The sequence below is a fragment of the Lynx rufus genome, unplaced genomic scaffold (genome assembly GCF_022079265.1).
Source record: "Lynx rufus isolate CCGP_SWC_20201006 ecotype Redwood Valley unplaced genomic scaffold, mLynRuf1.p SCAF_2, whole genome shotgun sequence".
Classification (NCBI taxonomy): Eukaryota; Metazoa; Chordata; class Mammalia; order Carnivora; family Felidae; genus Lynx; species Lynx rufus.
The window spans coordinates 925091-943484 of record NW_025814834.1 but is presented as its reverse complement, the minus strand read 5'-3'; the positions used below and the strand labels follow the sequence as shown (position 1 = coordinate 943484).

Below are 18394 nucleotides of genomic sequence, written 5' to 3'. Positions count from 1 at the left end.
ACCAGGTCACGGGGCATCGGCTCTCCCAGGGCTCCCGGGGCTGCCCTACCCAGCCTGGTGGTGACTGCGTGTCCTGTCACAGTGCGAACGGGGCCCCTGCCCTCCCGGCCACCAGCTCCAGCCTGGTACTCGGGCGCCGTGACAGGGGTCAGCAGAGCCCAGGAGCACTCACGAAACAGGGAGGGGGCCCTGTCGGGCCGAGATGTGGAAAGGCCCCGCCCAGGAGGGAAAGGAGGCGCCCACCTTCTGTCCCTTCGGTCCCCGTCTGGGCAGGGCCGGCAGCAGACCCCTGGGGGACAGAGCCCAAGGCAACTCGAGGGGAGCTGCAGGGCTGCTCCCAGGGCTGCCGACCTGCCGGGACCTCAGGACGTGTCCCTGATGGGGATTCGCTGACAGCCCACAGAAGGGACAGGCCTCACCAGAACCCTGCTCCTGCGGGGCTCTGACCCACGCGAGGTCGTTCACCGTGGGGGCGTCCCTGGGCGGCAGAGAAGGCGACCGTTTCCGTGAGCAGCCGGGCAGACCCCCCCCCCCGGGGCAGTGCCACCAGTGCCCGTGGCCAGCAGTGCCTTACGGCTGACCCTGCCCCCAGGCCCCCACCTACGCCCCCCGCAGAGCGGGCAGAACCAGGCGTCACAGCCTCCTGACCACTGGGCCCAACGGGGCAGCTGCCCACAGGGAAGGACCCCGGGGAGCCTCACAGATGATGCCAGTCCCCCCCAGGAGGAGCAGCCCCTGTGGAGGTGACAGGGTGGGGGTCTGGAGGCCCCTCCCAGGCTGGCCCTTCAGTGGCCTCAGGCCCACGGGGTCCACCCTCCACAGGGGTGCTGGACAGACCCCACGGGGAAACCGACAGGTGCCCCAGGAGCAGGCCTTCCTCAGGGAGACTCACAATGGCGGTGGGGGGGGGGGGCGGCGTTTAGGGTAGAGAACTGGGGGAGGGCGAGCCCCCGGCATGCACCTGGCCTTGTTCCCTGAGTCCATGAGGTCCTGGATGTCATTGTAGGAGGTGACGGCCAGCTTGGAGAGGTCCTCCACGTACGGCCCCATCAGCGGGTGCTCACGCACACGCAGGTTGCCCTTGTTCTTGGGATTCAGGAGGTCACGGACGCGTTCACAGTAAATCTCCATGTAGCTGACCTGCAGGGCGGAGATGTACCATCAGGGCCCCCCAAGGTGGGGGTGCAGGGTGGTTACCAGGGACTCTTGGGATAGGGGTGTGGGGGCCACCTGCTGGCAGGGGGAGGCATGTGCGAGTGCAGGGGTCAGGTGAGTGCAGTGAGCGCGCAGGGAAGTCGGCCCACCTCCTGCTGGTCCCCCCCACCTGCGCTCATCCTGGGGCTTGTCCGACGTGGACACACCGCGGCCATGGCAGAGCCAGGTCCCGCGGCTCTGAGACATCCGTCCCTGCCCCTGGTCCGGAGCAACTACTCAGTGAGACTTGCTGAGCAGAGGACCGCCCCTCGCTCCCGTGCCCGGTGTGGGTGTCACATGCACGAGGGAGGGACGAGCCAACGGCACAGACCAGTGGTGGGGACTTGCTTTAAAGCAGAAAAGCACCGCTGTCCACGCCCGAGCCCCCCGCTGTGCTGGCAGAACGGATGCTCGGGGAGCCCTACCTCCACGGAGTAGGACATGTTGTCGTTGGTCGTGTCGTTGATGCGGGAGAACAGGTCTTCACAGAGCTATAGGGCCGAGGACACACCGTCAGGTGATGGGGACAATGGGGCTGTTCCTGGAGCCCTGCCCCCGGGGTGCTGTGGGCAGCCCGAGCCCAGGCCAGACGCCGCTCTCCGGGCCCCTCTTGCTCATCACAGTCCACCTCAAAGGCACTGAAAAGGCCTGCAGCCAAAGAGCGGCTGTCTTCCGCTTAAGTCATGGAGTCCCCACGGACCATCTGTGATCCCTTCCTACGCTCTTCGGGCCGTCCTTGTCGCCACCGGGTGGGCTGGGGTCCCCCGTGCTACAGGCTACCCGGTGTTCTCTCCTGCCCTGACCAGGTCAAGCGCTGACCAGCTCGGATCCAGAAGCCTGCCCGGGGTCCCAGCAGCTCAGGGCCCCCGAGTCATCCATGTCTCAGCCTGCAGTTAACCAAAGGCCACCCCTTGTCCCGGGCGTCTCTCCCTGTCCGCCGCCAGCCTCCACAGCTCCCGGGGGAAGGGTCAGCGGGACAATGACTCTCCCGACTGCCCTGTCTTATGGATGTGATCCGGGGGGCACGGCCAGGGCTCTGCCCCTCAGCACCCCCCATCGCAGGGCCTGGGGCTCCAGCCCGCCTCGCAGTGTCCCTCCCCTCCTGGCCCCCTTCTCTCCGAGGCTGCTCCCCTGGGGCGCCCTGCCCGGCCCTTCCCCGCTGGGCTCCTGCAGCCCTGCCCGTGCTGCCGTCCCCCGGCCTCCCGCCCCAGCCCCGGGGCCCGCGTGCCTGCGGGATGATGCCCTGCTGGTCCTTCTCCTGCTTGCCCATCATGGTGTAGGACTTGCCGGCCCCGGTCTGCCCGTAGGCGAAGATGCACACGTTGTAGCCCTCGAAGGCGTGCTGCAGCATCTCCTCGCCGATGTCCCGGTACACCTGCTTCTGTGACGCGTACTTGATGTCCTCCGGCTGCAAGACAACAGGGAGCGAGGCTGCAGGAGGCCGGGTGCGCCCGAGGCTCAGCCCGCTGTGTTCTCCGAGCACCCGCCTCGCAGCCCGAGGCCTCCCACTGGGGAGGGACGCCCGCCCCACGCCCCGGCGCGCAGACGCCCCGGAGAGGGGACCTAATCCTGCCTGGCGGGGTGCAGCTTCCTGAGGGAGGGGTTGGGAGGGGCTGGCGGGGCGGAAGGGCATCTCAGCAGAGGGAACTGCCTGTGTGAAGGTTCCGAGGCAGGAGCATGGGACATAAGGCTCAAGATCAAGGCTGGGTTGGCAGCCTTGGGAATGAGAAGTGGTGGGGCTGGAGGCCCTGGGAGCCCACAGATCGGTTAGGGCGGCCGGATGCTCTCCCAACAGAGGATTATTTAGGCAGGTCCGGGGCGTTACCATAACCATGCCTGTCACTGCTCAGGGTGACCTTTCAAGCACACGGGGACTTGAGGAGGTAGGCCCCTCCCCCCCCCCCCCCCCCCGGGCAGGTGCTGCTGGCCCCTTCCCCTGTCCCACCCTCATGTCCCAGGTCATGAGCTCAGGGAGGTTAAGGGACTGGCTAAGGCCCACACACAAGCGTCCACACGACTGCGGCCCACCCCCCTGGATCCCAGCCCTGGGCTTACCGAGGTGTGTGACCAGTAGGAATAGTCGAAGCTGAAGCTTTTGGGTGTCTCCTTGGGCTGTTTGGGGTTAATGATGGCTGCGGAGGGGGCGGGGGGGAACAGGCGTGGCAGTTAATGCTGTGCCGGGGGGAGAGACGACCGGTATGCGGTCCATACCCACCAGGAGGTACCCAGGGCGGGGAGGCGGGGTCCCCGGTGGCCTCTGGCCCCAGACAAGCCCCCCCCACAGCGGGATGGGGCCAGGGCTCCAATTCCAGGCAGACGAGCCCCGTCTGCCCCTTTCCTCGGTCGGGTGGAGCCTGCAGCCCACCCCCACCGCTCGGTCCAGCCTCCCTCGCCGCCCACCCCTCTGGGCCTTACACATCCGCTCCGCGTACACGTGCCCTGGAAGCAGCCGGAAGGCCGGGCAGGCTGGGCAGCCCGGCACGGTCGTGCCCTGCTCCCTCCGGGCCCTGTCGTTCCCACGTGGCTCCCGTGTGCCGTGTGCGGCCCTGGCTGTCCCCGCCGGGGCACCCCATCACAGCCTCCACCACCTGCTCCTCCCGGCCTGTGCCTGCAGGCTCCCTCCGGGCTCGCGCTCCCGGGCCCCCCGGGGGCCGTCCTGTGCGCGCCCCGCCCCCGCAGCGGGCTGCACCCCGGGCTGACCAGAGGCAGCCCTGGGAACGAGGCCACGAACGCGTGCTGGTGCCGTCACACACCAGCCGGTGCCTGCCGCGCGTCCCAGCGGCCCCCGGCCCGAGCCCGCTCTGCCCCCGTTGCCCCAGGCCCGCAAGAGGCGACTGCCCTGTGGCCAGGCAGGAGGGACTGAGGCCTCCACCCCCATGGAGCCACCCCGCCCGCTGCCTACCGGAGCACCATCTGAACCTTTGAGGTCTGCGTTGACCTTGACGGAGGACTCTGGGGCCGGGGGTCTGTGCGGGCAGGCCCCCGGGGCCACTAGCTCTGGCTGACGGGCCTGCTCCCAGCACGGGCATCCCCTGAAGCCCTGTCCCCAGGGCTGACTTGGCTTTGGGACCCAGACCCCAGGTTTGAGGAGTTCCGGGAGATAACCAGCACCTTGGGAAAGCTAGCAGGAAGGAGCAGGTGACTGACCACCCCAGCGCCGTCCTCGGGGCCTCGAGGGGGTCACATCCCTGCTGCCTCCAGGAGCAAGGCCAAGGAGAGCAGGCTGTCCTGCTGTCCACTCCTGCTGGGACCTGGGGACACGGCCACCGGAACCCCGGGTGCAGATAATGCCAGCGCCGTGGAAACAACAATCACGGCACCCCCCCCCCCCCCCCCAGGCAAAGTCCGGGCTAGGACGCGGCAGGGGCCCGGTCCCCTCTGCTCCTCACCTCCCTGCCTTGCAGGCCTGGCCCCCTTACCCTGCTCCCGAAACAGGCCCTGATCCCTATCCCGGGTCCTTGGACAGGCCCGCTCCCCAACCCTGCTCCCTGGGCAGACCCGGGCCCACCTGGCACACCGTCCCCGCCCCCCGCCCCCCGCATGCCCAGACACAGCCGATTTCGCCGGAGAAACAGCTTCCTTCGCCAGGGTCTCGAGTTTCTCCTTGTCTGGGATTGAGGAGGGAGGAGAGAGGGGGGTCCTCGGGGGCTCGCCGAGCCGGGGACGGGCTCCCACCAAGCCTGGGGGGGCTGGGGCCCCTCCAACGAGCACACAATGCCGGGAGAGCCGCCCGGGGTGCACGCCTGCAAGGGACAGACATGTGGGGGGGGGGCAGCTGGAACAGGGAAGGGACGGCCGGGAGGAAGCAGCGGAACGGAAGCCGTTCGTCTCCGTCTCAATGTCCCTGCGACCTCAGGCCCCACCAGCCAGCGTGTGCTGCTTGGGCCCCTTCCAGCCAAACACTGAAGACTTTTGTGAGCCTGCTGTCAAACCGTTGTAGCTCGAAACTAGCCGAGGGGAGAGTATTTATACCACGTAAATCAGGCGACAGGTGTGTGTGGGAGAGTGTGAGCGTGTAAGTGTGTGAGCGTGTAAGCGCGTGCGGGTGTGTGCAAGCGTGTGTATGTGAGAGCGTGTGAGCATGTGTGAGACGGCGTGTGAGAGTGTAGTGAGAGAGTGTGTGTGTGAGCGTGAGAGCGCATGTGCACAAGCGAGCTGCCTTACCAGCAGGCCGCCGCCTCAAGCGTGCAGGATTTGGGAGGCGGCCGCCCTCATGGAGCGGGACCTCGGCGGGGCCTCGGGGAACAGTGAGTCCCACACCCGGCCGCTGGCATTCCTCGCGCACGGGACAGCCCCCTCCTCACCTTCTCCCGACAGACCAGGAGGCTCCGTGGCCATCTGATCTGGTTCACGGCCCCTGTGCCCTGGCCAGCCCCCTGCACCCCAGCCAACCCCCTGCACCCCGGCCAACACTGCTGCACCCGGCCAGCCCCCTGCACCCCGGCCAACCCCCTGCACCCCGGCCAGCCCTGCTGCACCCGGCCAGCCCTACTGCACCCCAGCCAACCCCCTGCACCCCGGCCAACACTGCTGCACCCGGCCAGCCCCCTGCACCCCGGCCAACCCCCTGCACCCCGGCCAGCCCTGCTGCACCCGGCCAGCCCTACTGCACCCCAGCCAACCCCCTGCACCCCGGCCAACACTGCTGCACCCGGCCAGCCCCCTGCACCCCGGCCAACCCCCTGCACCCCGGCCAGCCCTGCTGCACCCGGCCAGCCCTACTGCACCCCAGCCAACCCCCTGCACCCCGGCCAGCCCTGCTGCACCCGGCCAGCCCTACTGCACCCCAGCCAACCCCCTGCACCCCGGCCAGCCCTGCTGCACCCGGCCATCCCCCAGCACCCTGGCCAACCCCCTGCACCCCGGCCAGCCCTGCTGCACCCCGGCCAACCCCCTGCACCCCGGCCAACCCCCTGCACCCCGGCCAGCCCTGCTGCCTCAGCCAGCCCCCTGCACCCCGGCCAACCCCCTGCACCCCGGCCAGCCCCCTGCACACCGGCCAACCCTGCTGCACCCGGCCAGCCCTACTGCACCCCGGCCAACCCCCTGCACCCCGGCCAGCCCTGCTGCACCCCGGCCAACCCTGCTGCACCCGGCCATCCCCCAGCACCCTGGACAACCCCCTGCATCCCGGCCAGCCCCCTGCACCCCGGCCAGCCCTACTGCACCCCAGCCAACCCCCTGCACCCCGGCCAGCCCTGCTGCCCCAGCCAGCCCCCTGCACCCCGGCCAACCCCCTGCACCCCGGCCAGCCCTGCTGCACCCCAGCCAACCCCCTGCACCCCGGCCAGCCCCCTGCACCCCGGCCAGCCCTGCTGCCCCAGCCAGCCCCCTGCACCCCGGCCAGCCCTGCTGCACCCCGGCCAACCCTGCTGCACCCGGCCATCCCCCTGCACCCCGGCCAACCCCCTGCACCCCGGCCAGCCCCCTGCACCCTGGCCAGCCCCTCTGCACCCCATCACTGTGCCTCTTGATTCTGCAAGGCACAGCCCTCATCCACGTGTGCAAGGTCCGCCTCCCTGCTGGAACATCACCCCTGAGGGTGGTAAGAGCCCCTGTCCTGCCCCCCTAGGGCTCCGTGGGGAGAGAACTTGTTACTTGTTCCATGTAAATCGCCAGCAGGTAGGTGAGTGTGTATGTGCGTGTGTGACAGAGAGAGAGAGAGAGAGAGACAGAGGACACATGCCTGGAAGCTCGTGCCCAGCACACGCTTGCTGACAACATGAAGGGGCCCCCTGTCCACTTTCCTGCATGGCCACACGTGATGACAGGCCCTCACAGACCCTTGGTTTCCCCGTCTGTGCCTCGGAAACGGTCCTCATCCCCGCGGGGACAGCAAACAAGGTCACCACTGTGACCCTGTGAGCGGAATGGCCATGGTGACCCTATCGGGTGGCAGGCATCCAGGAGAGAAGGCAGCTGTCCCAGGGCTCCTCCCTGACACCGCATCGGCCGTTCCTCCCACGAACAGGCCTGCAGCAGCACCACTGCCTCCTCAGCCACTGCCGGGTTCCCTTCGGTGGCCTTCTGTTCCCAGTTTCACTCTATTTGGAGCCAAGAACATTCTAGAACAGTGATGGCAAATAGGGGCTGACTTAGATGAATTAGGTGTTTGCAACACCTGGGTCTGTGCACAGGGCTGCTGGTTGACAAAGGCCTTTGGGAGAAAGACCACTGTGAGCAGAGGAGAAGGGTCCGGAATGTTCCAGCGGGCCATCCAGAACGGCGGTGCATTGCCTGATGCCCACCAGGACCAGCTCACAGCATCCAGGAGGAGGGCTGGAGGCAGGAAGGTCGGGCTGGGTGTGGGCCTGGGGGGCCTGGATGATCAGCCCTGCCGTGGCCTTCCGCTCCAGAGGCGGTGTCCTGGGTGAACAGCGTCCTCCCCAAATTCACATCTACCTGGAACCCCAGAAAGTGACCTTTGGAAAAAAGGTCTTGGCAGATGTAATTAGTTAGGATGAGGTCATGCAGATTAGGCTGGGCCGTCCATTCAGTGACCGGGGTCCTTATACGAAGGGAAAGCACACGGGGCGCCTGGGTGGCGCAGTCGGTTAAGCGTCCGACTTCAGCCAGGTCACGATCTCGCGGTCCGTGAGTTCGAGCCCCGCGTCGGGCTCTGGGCTGATGGCTCGGAGCCTGGAGCCTGTTTCCGATTCTGTGTCTCCCTCTCTCTCTGCCCCTCCCCCGTTCATGCTCTGTCTCGCTCTGTCCCAAAAATAAAAAACAAAACACAACAAAACACAACAAAACAAAAAAAAACGTTTAAGAAGGGAAAGCACAGACAAGCAGACGCGTAGGGAAAAGGCCACGTGAGGACGGAGGCGAGCCCAGGCCCGCTGGCAGCCCCCACAGGCGGGAGACAGGCCAGGCTCGGATGCTCGCAGAGCCTCAGAGGAAGCCGGCCCCATGGACAGCCTGGTCTCACACTTCTGGTTTCTGGGGAAACAATTTCCATCCCAGCTTTTTTTTCCTGGGAAAATGAATCTTCCCACTGGTGCAGAGGGTCCAGGGATGAGGCCAGTCTGAAATGGACACAAGAGACGCTGCGATCCAGGCCCAGCCTCGCTTCGGGGCCCCAGGGGTACAGGGGCAGGGGTGGGGGGCCCCCAGTCCTGAGGGTTCCTCTGTATAGCCGGGACTCAGAGAGAAGAGAGCAAACCCTTCCAGAAGTTTCAGTCTGTTCTTATGTAAAGCGGGGATGTGGGGGTACTCACAGGACCTCTGTACCCCCGAGTAACCTACACCAGACCTGCCACGTAGGCACAGAAGCATACGCTGCGTACGATTTGGTTGGCTCACAAAATTACTAGTTTTGGAACGTTCCAGTGAACGGTATTGTTCATCCAGGCAGTGAGTATGGGACGGCAAATTAAGTTCACCTCTAAATGCTTCTAATCTGCGCCTCACGATGGAGGTTCAAGGGGTACATTTAGGGACATGGCATCTCCTGTGCACACCCAGTCTTGAGGTTCAAGAAATATGTCACACCCCTGACACTCACGGCCTGGCACCGGATGCCGTTGGGCAAATCCACTTACGGAGCCCACCGGGTGTATCACTGGGGAGAGTGGCTCCCTGCTCCACACTCCTCTGCTGGCCCTCGAGGCCTCGCACAGCCTTACCCAGCGGAGCATCGTCCCCACCCTTTCTCATAGGCCCCACAGACACTGGCAAGGTGGCCGCCCAAACCCCGCCTCTGTGGGTGTCCACCCCCCTGCGCAGCTCTGCCCCGGGGCGGCCAGGAATAAAGCCCGTCCTGCCCTCTGACCCCGCTCCTCAGACACGCTCTTCTGTGCTAAGGGCTGGAGGGCACTCTCCTTGCCTCTGGGTTTCCTCAGCCTTCACCCCCACTTCTGACCTGGCTTCTAGCACTTTCTATCAGTACCATCACTGCTTTGTTTTCTCTGAAAATGAAAATAGCTCCCAAAGCAAGTGTCCTGATTATCCATTCTTCTGACACTCCTCTCCCTCCCTGTCTGTCTCTTCATCTCTGTCTCTCTCTGTCTCTCAGGCCAGAGGTAGGTCAGAGTTTTCACCCCCCACGGCCCATCATCTCCTCCAGCCATTTGCTTCCGTGACACCCATCCCATCCTGTCCTAGACCACTCCCAAGTTCCAGGGGAGACAGGGGTCCGACTCTGATGTTTTGTTCTTTCTGTTTATTCTGCAGGCTCTTACAGGGTTTGGTTGCCTGTGAACCCCTCAGGCCAAGACCCTCAGCTACTGTCTAAGGTGGCGACTGTGCTGGTCAGGCCTGGCCCAGGTGTGAGCAGGGACCCCCATAGTCATTCCCGGTGTCCTGGGTCATCCAACACTGACACGACAGACCCTGTCAGCTCCTTGGGCCGGTGTCCACTGCCCACCCAGGGCCAGAGCCCCTACTAGAGGTCGCAGTTCCCGCCAGGGGTCACCGTTCTCACCCAAGAGGTCACCTTCCCACCCAAGAGGTCACCTTCCCACCCTGGGTCACGGTTCCTGCCAGGGGTCACGGTTCTCACCAGGGGTCACGGTTCTCACCAGGGGTCACGGGTCCCACCAGGGGTCATGGTTCCCACCAGGGATCACGGTTCCCACCAGGGGTCGTGGTTCCCACCCAGGGGTCCCAGTTCTTGTGCAGCTCTTGGCTTCCCACCTCTAAGGTGAGAGTCACCCTCCTGAGCACCTTCTCTGGCCGCGAGGAAAGCAGGCCCCTGGACCGACCCTCAGCTCACGCTGGGGAGACGCCGGACAGGCAGCCAGCCTCTGGGGACAATGACTCAGAGATGCATTCTCTAGGTCAGGGGGTCCCGGCGACCGGCCCCCGCTGCCTGTGGTGCCCCCTGCCCCCCAGGCATCAGCGCCCTCCGCATTTCCACGTTCCCTCCCCACGTGTCCCGGACCACTTCCCCGGTAAACCCTTCCGAATCCTCCCGTCAGGGTCTGCTTCCAGGGACCAAGCGGAGGCGACTCGGTTCCTGAAAGCCGCGACAAAACCCGGGGGCCTCCACAACCTGCCCACACGGACGAAGGGACGTATGGGCGCCACCTCCCGGCCCCTCCCCCTCCCACGGAGCCTAAAGGGGCCCAGAACATTCCCAGAGTCTCCCCAGTCCTCACGCCCTCCACACGCCCTCCCCTCGGCCAGCCCCTCCCTCCAACCTGGTGGCTAACAGGCGGGGTAGGGTTACGTGGGGGTGCAGGGCACCCGAGGACGGGCGAGGCCTCCATCCACCCCACGACCTGAGGACGAGGCGCGGAGTGAGCAGCTGGCGTCGAGCACACAGGACAGCTTGTACCCCCGGAGCCCGCGGGTGACAGCTGCCGTAGCCGCTTGAGGGACCCCGGGGGCAAAGCGCCTGGCTGAGCCCTGAATTCTCGTCGTACGTCAGCGGTTGTGGGGACAGGCTATCAATCAGCGGGAGATATCAGCCAAACACGGCTGCAGTTTCCACGGGACCCTAGACAAGCCCCGCTAACCCACGGGTGGGAAGCAAGGGGCGGGGGGCCTTCCGGGTGGCTGGAGGTGGGGGGGTCTGGCAATGCTCTGCTCAGGCTGTGAGACCTCCGGGCTACGCGCTGTGCTCCGCCTGCACGCGTCTGCCTGTGTGCTGCCACTCAACACGAAAGTTCAAAGCAAAAGAGCAAAGGACAGGCTCAGAGAGAGTGCTCCCCGGACTCGGAGGGAGTGCTCCCCGGACTCGGAGTGAGTGCTCCCCTGGACTCCAGCAGCCTGCGTGTGCCCTAAAGAAACCCTTCGGGGCACATCTGAGCGTGAAACCATCATCTTCCCTCTTACTGTCCACGTGTTGACTGCAGGCCTCCTACTTCTCAGGCAGTTTTGAGGCGACTTACAGTCACAAGGCCACAGGACAGACAGAAATAAAAGAACGTGTCAATGGAGGGCAGCTGAAACACGATGAGAAACCAGTAACCTCGCGTACTGGGTTGGAAAGCGTGCCCCCAAATTCACGTCCACCCTGAGCCTCAGAACATGACCTTATTTGGAAAGAGGGCTGTTGAAGATGTAACTAGTCGCTACCATGAGATCAGACTGGATTAGGGTGGGTCCTAAATCCAGTGATCAGCGGGGTTTTGTCTTGGTCGGGCTTTTAGTTAAAATATAGTGTGATACCGGTTTCGGGAACAGAAATTCAGTGATTCGTCACTCACGTGGGATCCCCGGCGCTCGTCCCAGCAAGCGTCCTCCTTAATGCCCGTCCCCCGCCCACCTCCCAGGCGATCCGTGCTCTCACGTGACGGTCACCTGAAGATGCCGGCTACAGGCCCAGATGGCCAGACCGGCAGAAGCCACCTCCTCTAGAACCTCAGAGGCAGCACGGCCCCGTCAGCGCCTTGATCCCCGACACTGCCTTCAGAACCGGGAGAGGACGCATCTCTGTCACTTTAGCCTTCCCGCCCCGCTGGTGACTGGCCACCGCGGCCCCCAGGGAGCCAACACGCCAGGCGGACAGGGAGGGAGGTGGGGGCCAGGGCGGCTGCTGTGTCTTGGGGGGGAGGCCCAGGACCCCTGGCCCTGAGCGCCCAGCAGCCGACGACAACGCCGTCACGACCCGTACTCACTGGTGGTGCTTCCAGACATCTGGATAATGCACTTGGAGTCTCGGCTCATCTCCCTGGAATTGAAGGGGCGGACACGCACCGCCACCTTCACTGAGGCCCCGGCCATCTCTCCGGCCTTCGTCGGTCACCGTCAGCAGCGCCGGGAGCCCTGGCGAGGGCGGAGACACCTTGGGAGAAAGGGAGACACAAATTAGAAGCAATATCCAAAGGCAGAACGGTGTTTCCAGTTGGGGACTGAACCTTCTCCCTTCCGAAATCCCCCTAAGTGATACGGGCACGTGGTGCCACACCACAGGGGCCAGGAACTGGAGAGGGCGGCCACAGACGCGAAACACCAACATTTTAGACAAGAAAGCAGACAGGATGAGCGGAGCCTGGCTTAGCGAGCCCGGGAAATCCAGAGCCCAACAAGAAATAAGCCGATTCACGCCGCGGGACCTGGAAAGACTCTAGGTGCCTCCGAAGGCTCGCGTCTGGGTGGGATCAAAGGCGGGTGTTTGTGGAAAATCAGCATTAAACCTGCTATGGGTTGGCTTACGTCCCGTCAAAATTCCTGCGTTGAAGTCCTAAACCCCAGGACCTCAGAACGTGGCCTTATCTGGAGACGGGGCCCTTGCAGATGTTACTGGTTAAGATGAGGTCACACTGGAGTCGGATGAGCCCCCGACCCAATACAGAGTCCTTATAAAAAGACACAGAGACACAAGGAGAGTGCCATGTGGAGACAAAGGCAGAGATCGGGGCGATGCCTCCACAGGCTAAGGAACGGCAAAGGTGACAGCAAACACCAGGAGCCGGAAAGCCCAGAACAGTCTCCCTGACGGCCTCAGTAGGAACCAGCCCTGTTCACACCTGATCTCGGGTTTCCAGCCTCCGGACCGGGAGACAATAGTCTCTGTTCTCTGAGCCACCGGTCTGTGGAACTTTGTTACAGCAGCTCGGGCAGGCCGGTGAGGACCCCTAGCCCCCCACCCTCCCCCTGCGGACATCCAGGACCCTGCCCTCCACCACCACCGGGCAGGAGGTCAGAGGCCCTGCCCGGCCCGGGGTGCCCGAGGGCCGGACGAGGGCAGGTGCGGAGCGCCCACTGGAGAGGGGCTGAACGAAGGCCACGGAAATGCGGGTGCAGGGCTCTCGTCTGGGGAAAGCAGCCAGGACCATACCCTCTAGCAAGAAACAGAGGCTAAAACAACCAGACAATGAATGCAACAGCAAGAGACAGTGCAGGGAACAGAAGGAAAGTATTTTCTTAATGCCTTGTAACTAATATTCTCAGAAAGGAAAGCTACCAGGTCCACGAGCGAGGGGAGGACGCTATTTGTAAGAGGACCATTTAACGAATAAGGCAGTTCTTCGAAATGAAAACAGAAACTTTACAAGTTGGAATTACCAATTTTCCATGAAAGGGGACGGACGGAATTTGAGGGTCAGTGAAAAGCAGCCACTGAAGAGATAATTCAAGCAAACCTCCCCGGACTGTCAGTCCCGTCTCCGAATTCAAAGGGCCTACCCACCCTGCCGGCCGTAAAACGTCACACACCAGGCAAATCGTGAAATTTCAGAACTTCGGGGTTAAAGGGAAGATTCCATAAGCTTCCAGAGGCACAACAGACCACAGAGGATGGAGAATCAGAGCGGTATCTGTATCTCCTCGGCCACATGGTGATGAAGAGATGCTTCCAAACTGCCGAGGAGAGGTGTCCTGCCACCTCCAGTTCTAAACTCAGCCGACTGCCTTTCTTTTTTTATAAATTTATTTTTTTTTTAATTTTTTTTTTTTTCAACGTTTATTTATTTTTGGGACAGAGAGAGACAGAGCATGAACGGGGGAGGGGCAGAGAGAGAGGGAGACACAGAATTGGAACCAGGCTCCAGGCTCCGAGCCATCAGCCCAGAGCCTGACGCGGGGCTCGAACTCACGGACCGCGAGATCGTGACCTGGCTGAAGTCGGACGCTTAACCGACTGCGCCACCCAGGCGCCCCAGCCGACTGCCTTTCGAGTGCGAGGAGAACGAAGACCCGGAAGACTGTGGAACATGCCGGGATCTGTGCTCCGGCAAGTGCGGGAGCGAACAGGGAACGTGAGGAAGACGCGGGTCCAGGCCCAGGGGATGGCACAGGGGGTCCCAGGAGGACGCTGGGGCTGCCTCAGGGGGCACCCCTGATGGGAGGGGACATCAGTGACGTCAGCGAGAGGGAGCCTAGGTCCGAGGCCAGGGAGAAGTGGCCGTCAGAGTGTCACAGGGTTTGACGAGAGCAGAGGAGGCACGCGCGGAGCAGAGAAGGGTCCTTACTGGTCCTACCGCTGCAAACACAAAGTTCTAACTCAGGAACTGCACAGGAAATGCGGCAGGAAGATGGGGATGGAGTTGTCGGGCCGGGGGGGGGGGGAGGGTCTCTGCTGGAGTGATGCTACGGGACAGCTGAACCTCCAGAGTAGCTAAACCCAGGGGCGCCTGGGGGCTCCGTCGGTTAAGGCCCCGACTTCAGCTCAGATCGTGATCTCACGGTTTTGGGGTTCGCGCCCCGCGTCGGGCTCTGTGCTGACAGCGCAGAGACTGCTTGGGATTCTCTTTCTCTCTCCCTGTCTCTCTGTCCCTCCCACACTCACACACTCTCTCGTGCTCAAAATAAATCAACATTAAAGGCAAAAAAACAGATTAGCTAAATCCAGAAACCAAAGACGTGGCCACCTGAGCGGACTTGAGAGACGGGGGAGCACACACCAGAGCCGGGAGCGGGGAGGGGCGGCAAGCGGGGCCGTCCCTCTGTCCCTCTGTCCCTCTGTCCCTCCCGAGGAGCCTCAGCCCCGCTGCCTCGGGTGCCACGTCCACATGTGCTACTTGGTGAGAAGTTTAGGAACCAACCAAAGGACGACAAGTAGGAGAGACACGGTTGCTGGAGCCCCGGCGCCACCAGGCCTGCTCTGTGACAACCTCGGTGAGAGTGAGGCCGACCTTCACGTCCCTTTGGAGGTCAGCCTCACGCTCACGCCAAGGCAGCGGCTCCCCGAGGATGCAGGCCCGGGCTGGGCTCCCGCCAGCTGGACACGACAGTGTCTGGGCTCTGGAAGCCCACAGGCCAGGGGCGGGCGAACAGTCTTTGCGGCAAGACCCGGGCGAGACGGGACAGGAGGAAGGAGGCCGAGGACGGGGCCGCAGGGGGAGCAGGCCTGTGCCTGTTGGGGGGCACATGACACCTCATCGTCCCCTGCGGGAGGCGGCCCCTGCGCATCCCCCTGCCCACCCTGCGTGCCCAGACTGAGGCTCCTGGAGGGAGCCCGGAAGCGGGGCGGGCGCGGGTGGGCAGGACTCACGGCGGAGCACAGGCCGCCAGCCCTCTCTCCGGGCCTCGATGCCAGCGAGGCGCCGGTGAGCTTCCTCCAGACATCGGACTGTGCTCGACTCCCTGCGTGCCAAGGTCAGGGCAGGGGGGCAAAGAAAGAAGCCGCCTGGGGGACCCCGGGGAGGCCGGGGGCGGGGTGGGGGGAGGCACGCACAGGGGTGCGGGGACTGGCACAAGGGGACGATCCCATGATGCCGGGGCACACAGAGCCCCAAACCCCACCCGGTGAATATTCACAGGAATCACAAAGGTACAGAAAAATCTTGTTTTCCCTAAAGCCACAGCTGCCGAAGACCAGATGACTCACCGGCAAGCCTCCCGAGGCAGAGACAGGGGCCTGTGGAGACGCACGCGTCCCCTCACGGCCAGTGGGCCCAGGGAAGCTTCCAGGGGGTCCCGGGAACAGAACCACCTTCAAGCATCTGTTTCCACAGAAAATGCTGCCAACCGGGTCTCTTGAGCGCCCCCAGCCACGGTCCCCCGGCCCCGGACGCCAGGACAAGGCAGGGCCCGAATGAAGAGGGTCGGGCAGCCACAGGCAGCAGCAGACATAGAGCCCCGGTGCCCTCAGACTCACGCTCCTGAGCCCTGGCCTCGCCCATCTGGCCAGGGACCCGGCGGGCACGCGGGCAGCAGGCACAGCCGTCGTGAGACACAGATGCTCTTCGAGCGGGAGCGTGGCCCTTAGGTAGTCTGGGCCTTCGAGGCATCAAGAAGGGTCGTCAAGGTGCGCTTCAAAATCGAACAGGGTTCCAGAGTCTCCTACCGCACCCTACACCCTGGGGTTCTCGCTGGCAGCCGCAACCACGAGTATGGCCTCCACACTAGCAGGGAAGGAAACGATTCGCTCGAGAGCAGACCGAAAGGACGGGGCAGGCAGCCCTCAGCAACGAGACGGGGGTCTGCGTGTCGGCGTCATGGGCCACTGCGCACGGCTCGTGCCGAAGGCGCCCGGGGTATTCCCGAAGCCCCATGGACGCCCCGTTGATGAGGAGCAAATTGCGTCATAGACGATTAGGGGCAAAGCAGGGACCGGAGGACCCGGTCCAGGTCCTGCCTTTATCTCCGCTGTGTGACTTAACCCCTGGGCCTCGGTTTACCCACCTGTGAAATGACAGGCTGAGGTGGGTGGCCCCCAAAGTGAGTCGGAGTCTCGGGTCCCGGGCCCCTGAGGAAAGCTGGCAGAAAACTCCCTGCGGAACTCTTCTGCTGCCGCGGCCACGGTGAAAGGCCGTCCCACAGGGCGCTGCCGGGGCTGCCGGCCTGAGGCTGCGGCGGGCCACCCCAGGGGGGCTGGGGGCCCGAGGGACGGGCCCCTGGGGACACAGAGAGGGACAAGCTCGGGGCAGAGAGCTGGTGTTTACAGGAACGGCCAGAAGCACCGGGAAACAACTCAGCCTCACCCGAAGAGGCGCTCGGGGCTTCAGCCGTCTGAAATGAACTCACATGCCCGTTTAGCTGCGAACCCCCCGTCACTGGAGGCATCCAAGTAGAGCAAGGGCTCGGGGACAGGTCTTCAGACTCGCCCACACTGAGGCTCCACGAAACCCGCCCTCCTGGAAGGGGCACCTCCTGCCTCGCCCTCCTCACCTGCGACTCCCACCCTCAGGAGAATCTGCCCCGAAGACCCCTTTCCAGCAAGGACCCAACCCCCGCCCGTGAGGACCTCTGGGGACCCAGGACCAAGAGCAGAGGGGGCCTGCGGCGTGTCCCGGGGCCTCTCGGTGCAGGCGGAGGGGAGCCCCCCGGGGGCGGGGATCGGTGCAGGTTTCAGGCGATAAACTCCCAGGCCCTCTCAGGGCCAGGGCCTCGGCCCCTCAGAACTCTCCGGAACACGGAGCGGAACCCATCCCCTCGGGCAGCCTCAGCTCTTCCACAGGCTGCAGGGAGAGCAGGAAGCCCAGGGCAGCCGACCGCGGAGGGCCAGCAAGCGCAGGACGCGAGCGGGAGCCCAGGCGGATGGAGAGGAGCAGGGGGTCTGGGCTCGCCCCGCCACACCCCGGCGCCCCTTACAGCCGCAGCGCTTGTCCACACAGCCCGAGCGCTCCCAATAATTTCCCCTTCCTCCCTCCGCGAGTGACCACCCAGGCGGGGACTGGAGGGACGTGCCTCCCTGACAATCTGCTTCCTCATGCTGGAAAATCTCTGTGCCCTTGAAACGGGGAAAAGTCTTAGGACATTCCAGCCGGGGTGGGAAGAGCGAGACCGAGGTCACGAATTCCTGGGGAGAATGTAAATTGGAACGACATTTCTAGCATTTGCCAGCGTGCCTTGTGCCCTAAAAAAGGAGGCTGGGGCGCCTGGGTGGCTCAGTCAGTGAAGCGTCCGACTCCTGATTCGGCTCAGGTCATGATCTCGAGGTCTGTGGGTTTGAGCCCCATCGGGCTCCGCGCTGACAGTGCTCGGGACTCTGTCTCCCCCTCTGTCTCTCAAAATAAATAAATAAACATTAAAAAAGAGGCTATATCTGTAGAGTAAGTAATGTTCAGCACCGAAATAGGAAATCATCAGGAATGAGGAAAATATTTATGAGAGCAGATATTCAATTCAATATTGCAAAATTTTCAGCTCTCCCCAAATTTAGCTACATTATTTCAGTGCGATTCCAATAAGCAAAATACTCCAACAGGATTTTCAGTGGCATGTTGCAAAAGTTCAAAAGACAGCTGTGGAAAAGAAGGACAAAGGGCATATCCTACCAGGTATCAGACTCGCTGTAAAGCTACAAGTTGCGAAGTCCAGTGATGACACAGGCACAGAGATCAACAAAAAAGACTAAGCCTGACCAGAGACAGACAGACGATAAAACAGCATTTCAGGTAACGGGGTGAGGCTGGTATTGGAACGATTGGCTCCCCCATATTAAAAAAGAGAGCTAGGGGCGCCTGGGTGGCGCAGTCGGTTAAGCGTCCGACTTCAGCCAGGTCACGATCTCGCGGTCTGTGAGTTCGAGCCCCGCGTCGGGCTCTGGGCTGATGGCTCAGAGCCTGGAGCCTGTTTCCGATTCTGTGTCTCCCTCTCTCTCTGCCCCTCCCCCGTTCATGCTCTGTCTCTCTCTGTCCCAAAAATAAATAAACGTTGGAAAAAAAAAAAAAGAGAGCTAAAGGGGTGCCTGGGGGGCTCAGTCGGTTGAGCATCTGACTTCGGCTCAGGTCATGATCTCACCCTTCCCGAGCTCGGGCCCCGCGCCGGGCTCTGTGCCGTCAGCACAGCAGTGCCCCTCCCACCATGCCCAGCTAGAGAAGGCGGGTAAAATCTTACAATCTGTTGGAAGGAATCAAAGAGCTACTGA

General features: G+C 63.3%; 1 protein-coding gene across 17 annotated transcripts in view; it reads right to left on the bottom strand.

Moving 5' to 3' along the window:
- The window catches only part of KIF1A (kinesin family member 1A), a 69358-nt gene extending 57496 nt beyond the window's left edge, over positions 1-11862 (bottom strand). For all 17 annotated transcript variants that reach the window (XM_047083844.1, XM_047083850.1, XM_047083851.1 and 14 more), the window contains exons 1-5: positions 11757-11862; positions 3250-3326; positions 2423-2602; positions 1620-1685; positions 962-1140 (exon numbers count right to left, since the gene is read on the bottom strand). In XM_047083844.1, coding sequence (XP_046939800.1) covers positions 962-1140; positions 1620-1685; positions 2423-2602; positions 3250-3326; positions 11757-11862 — 608 coding nt within the window. The remainder of the gene's footprint in view (positions 1-961; positions 1141-1619; positions 1686-2422; positions 2603-3249; positions 3327-11756) is intronic.
- Positions 11863-18394: the final 6532 nt, after the last annotated feature.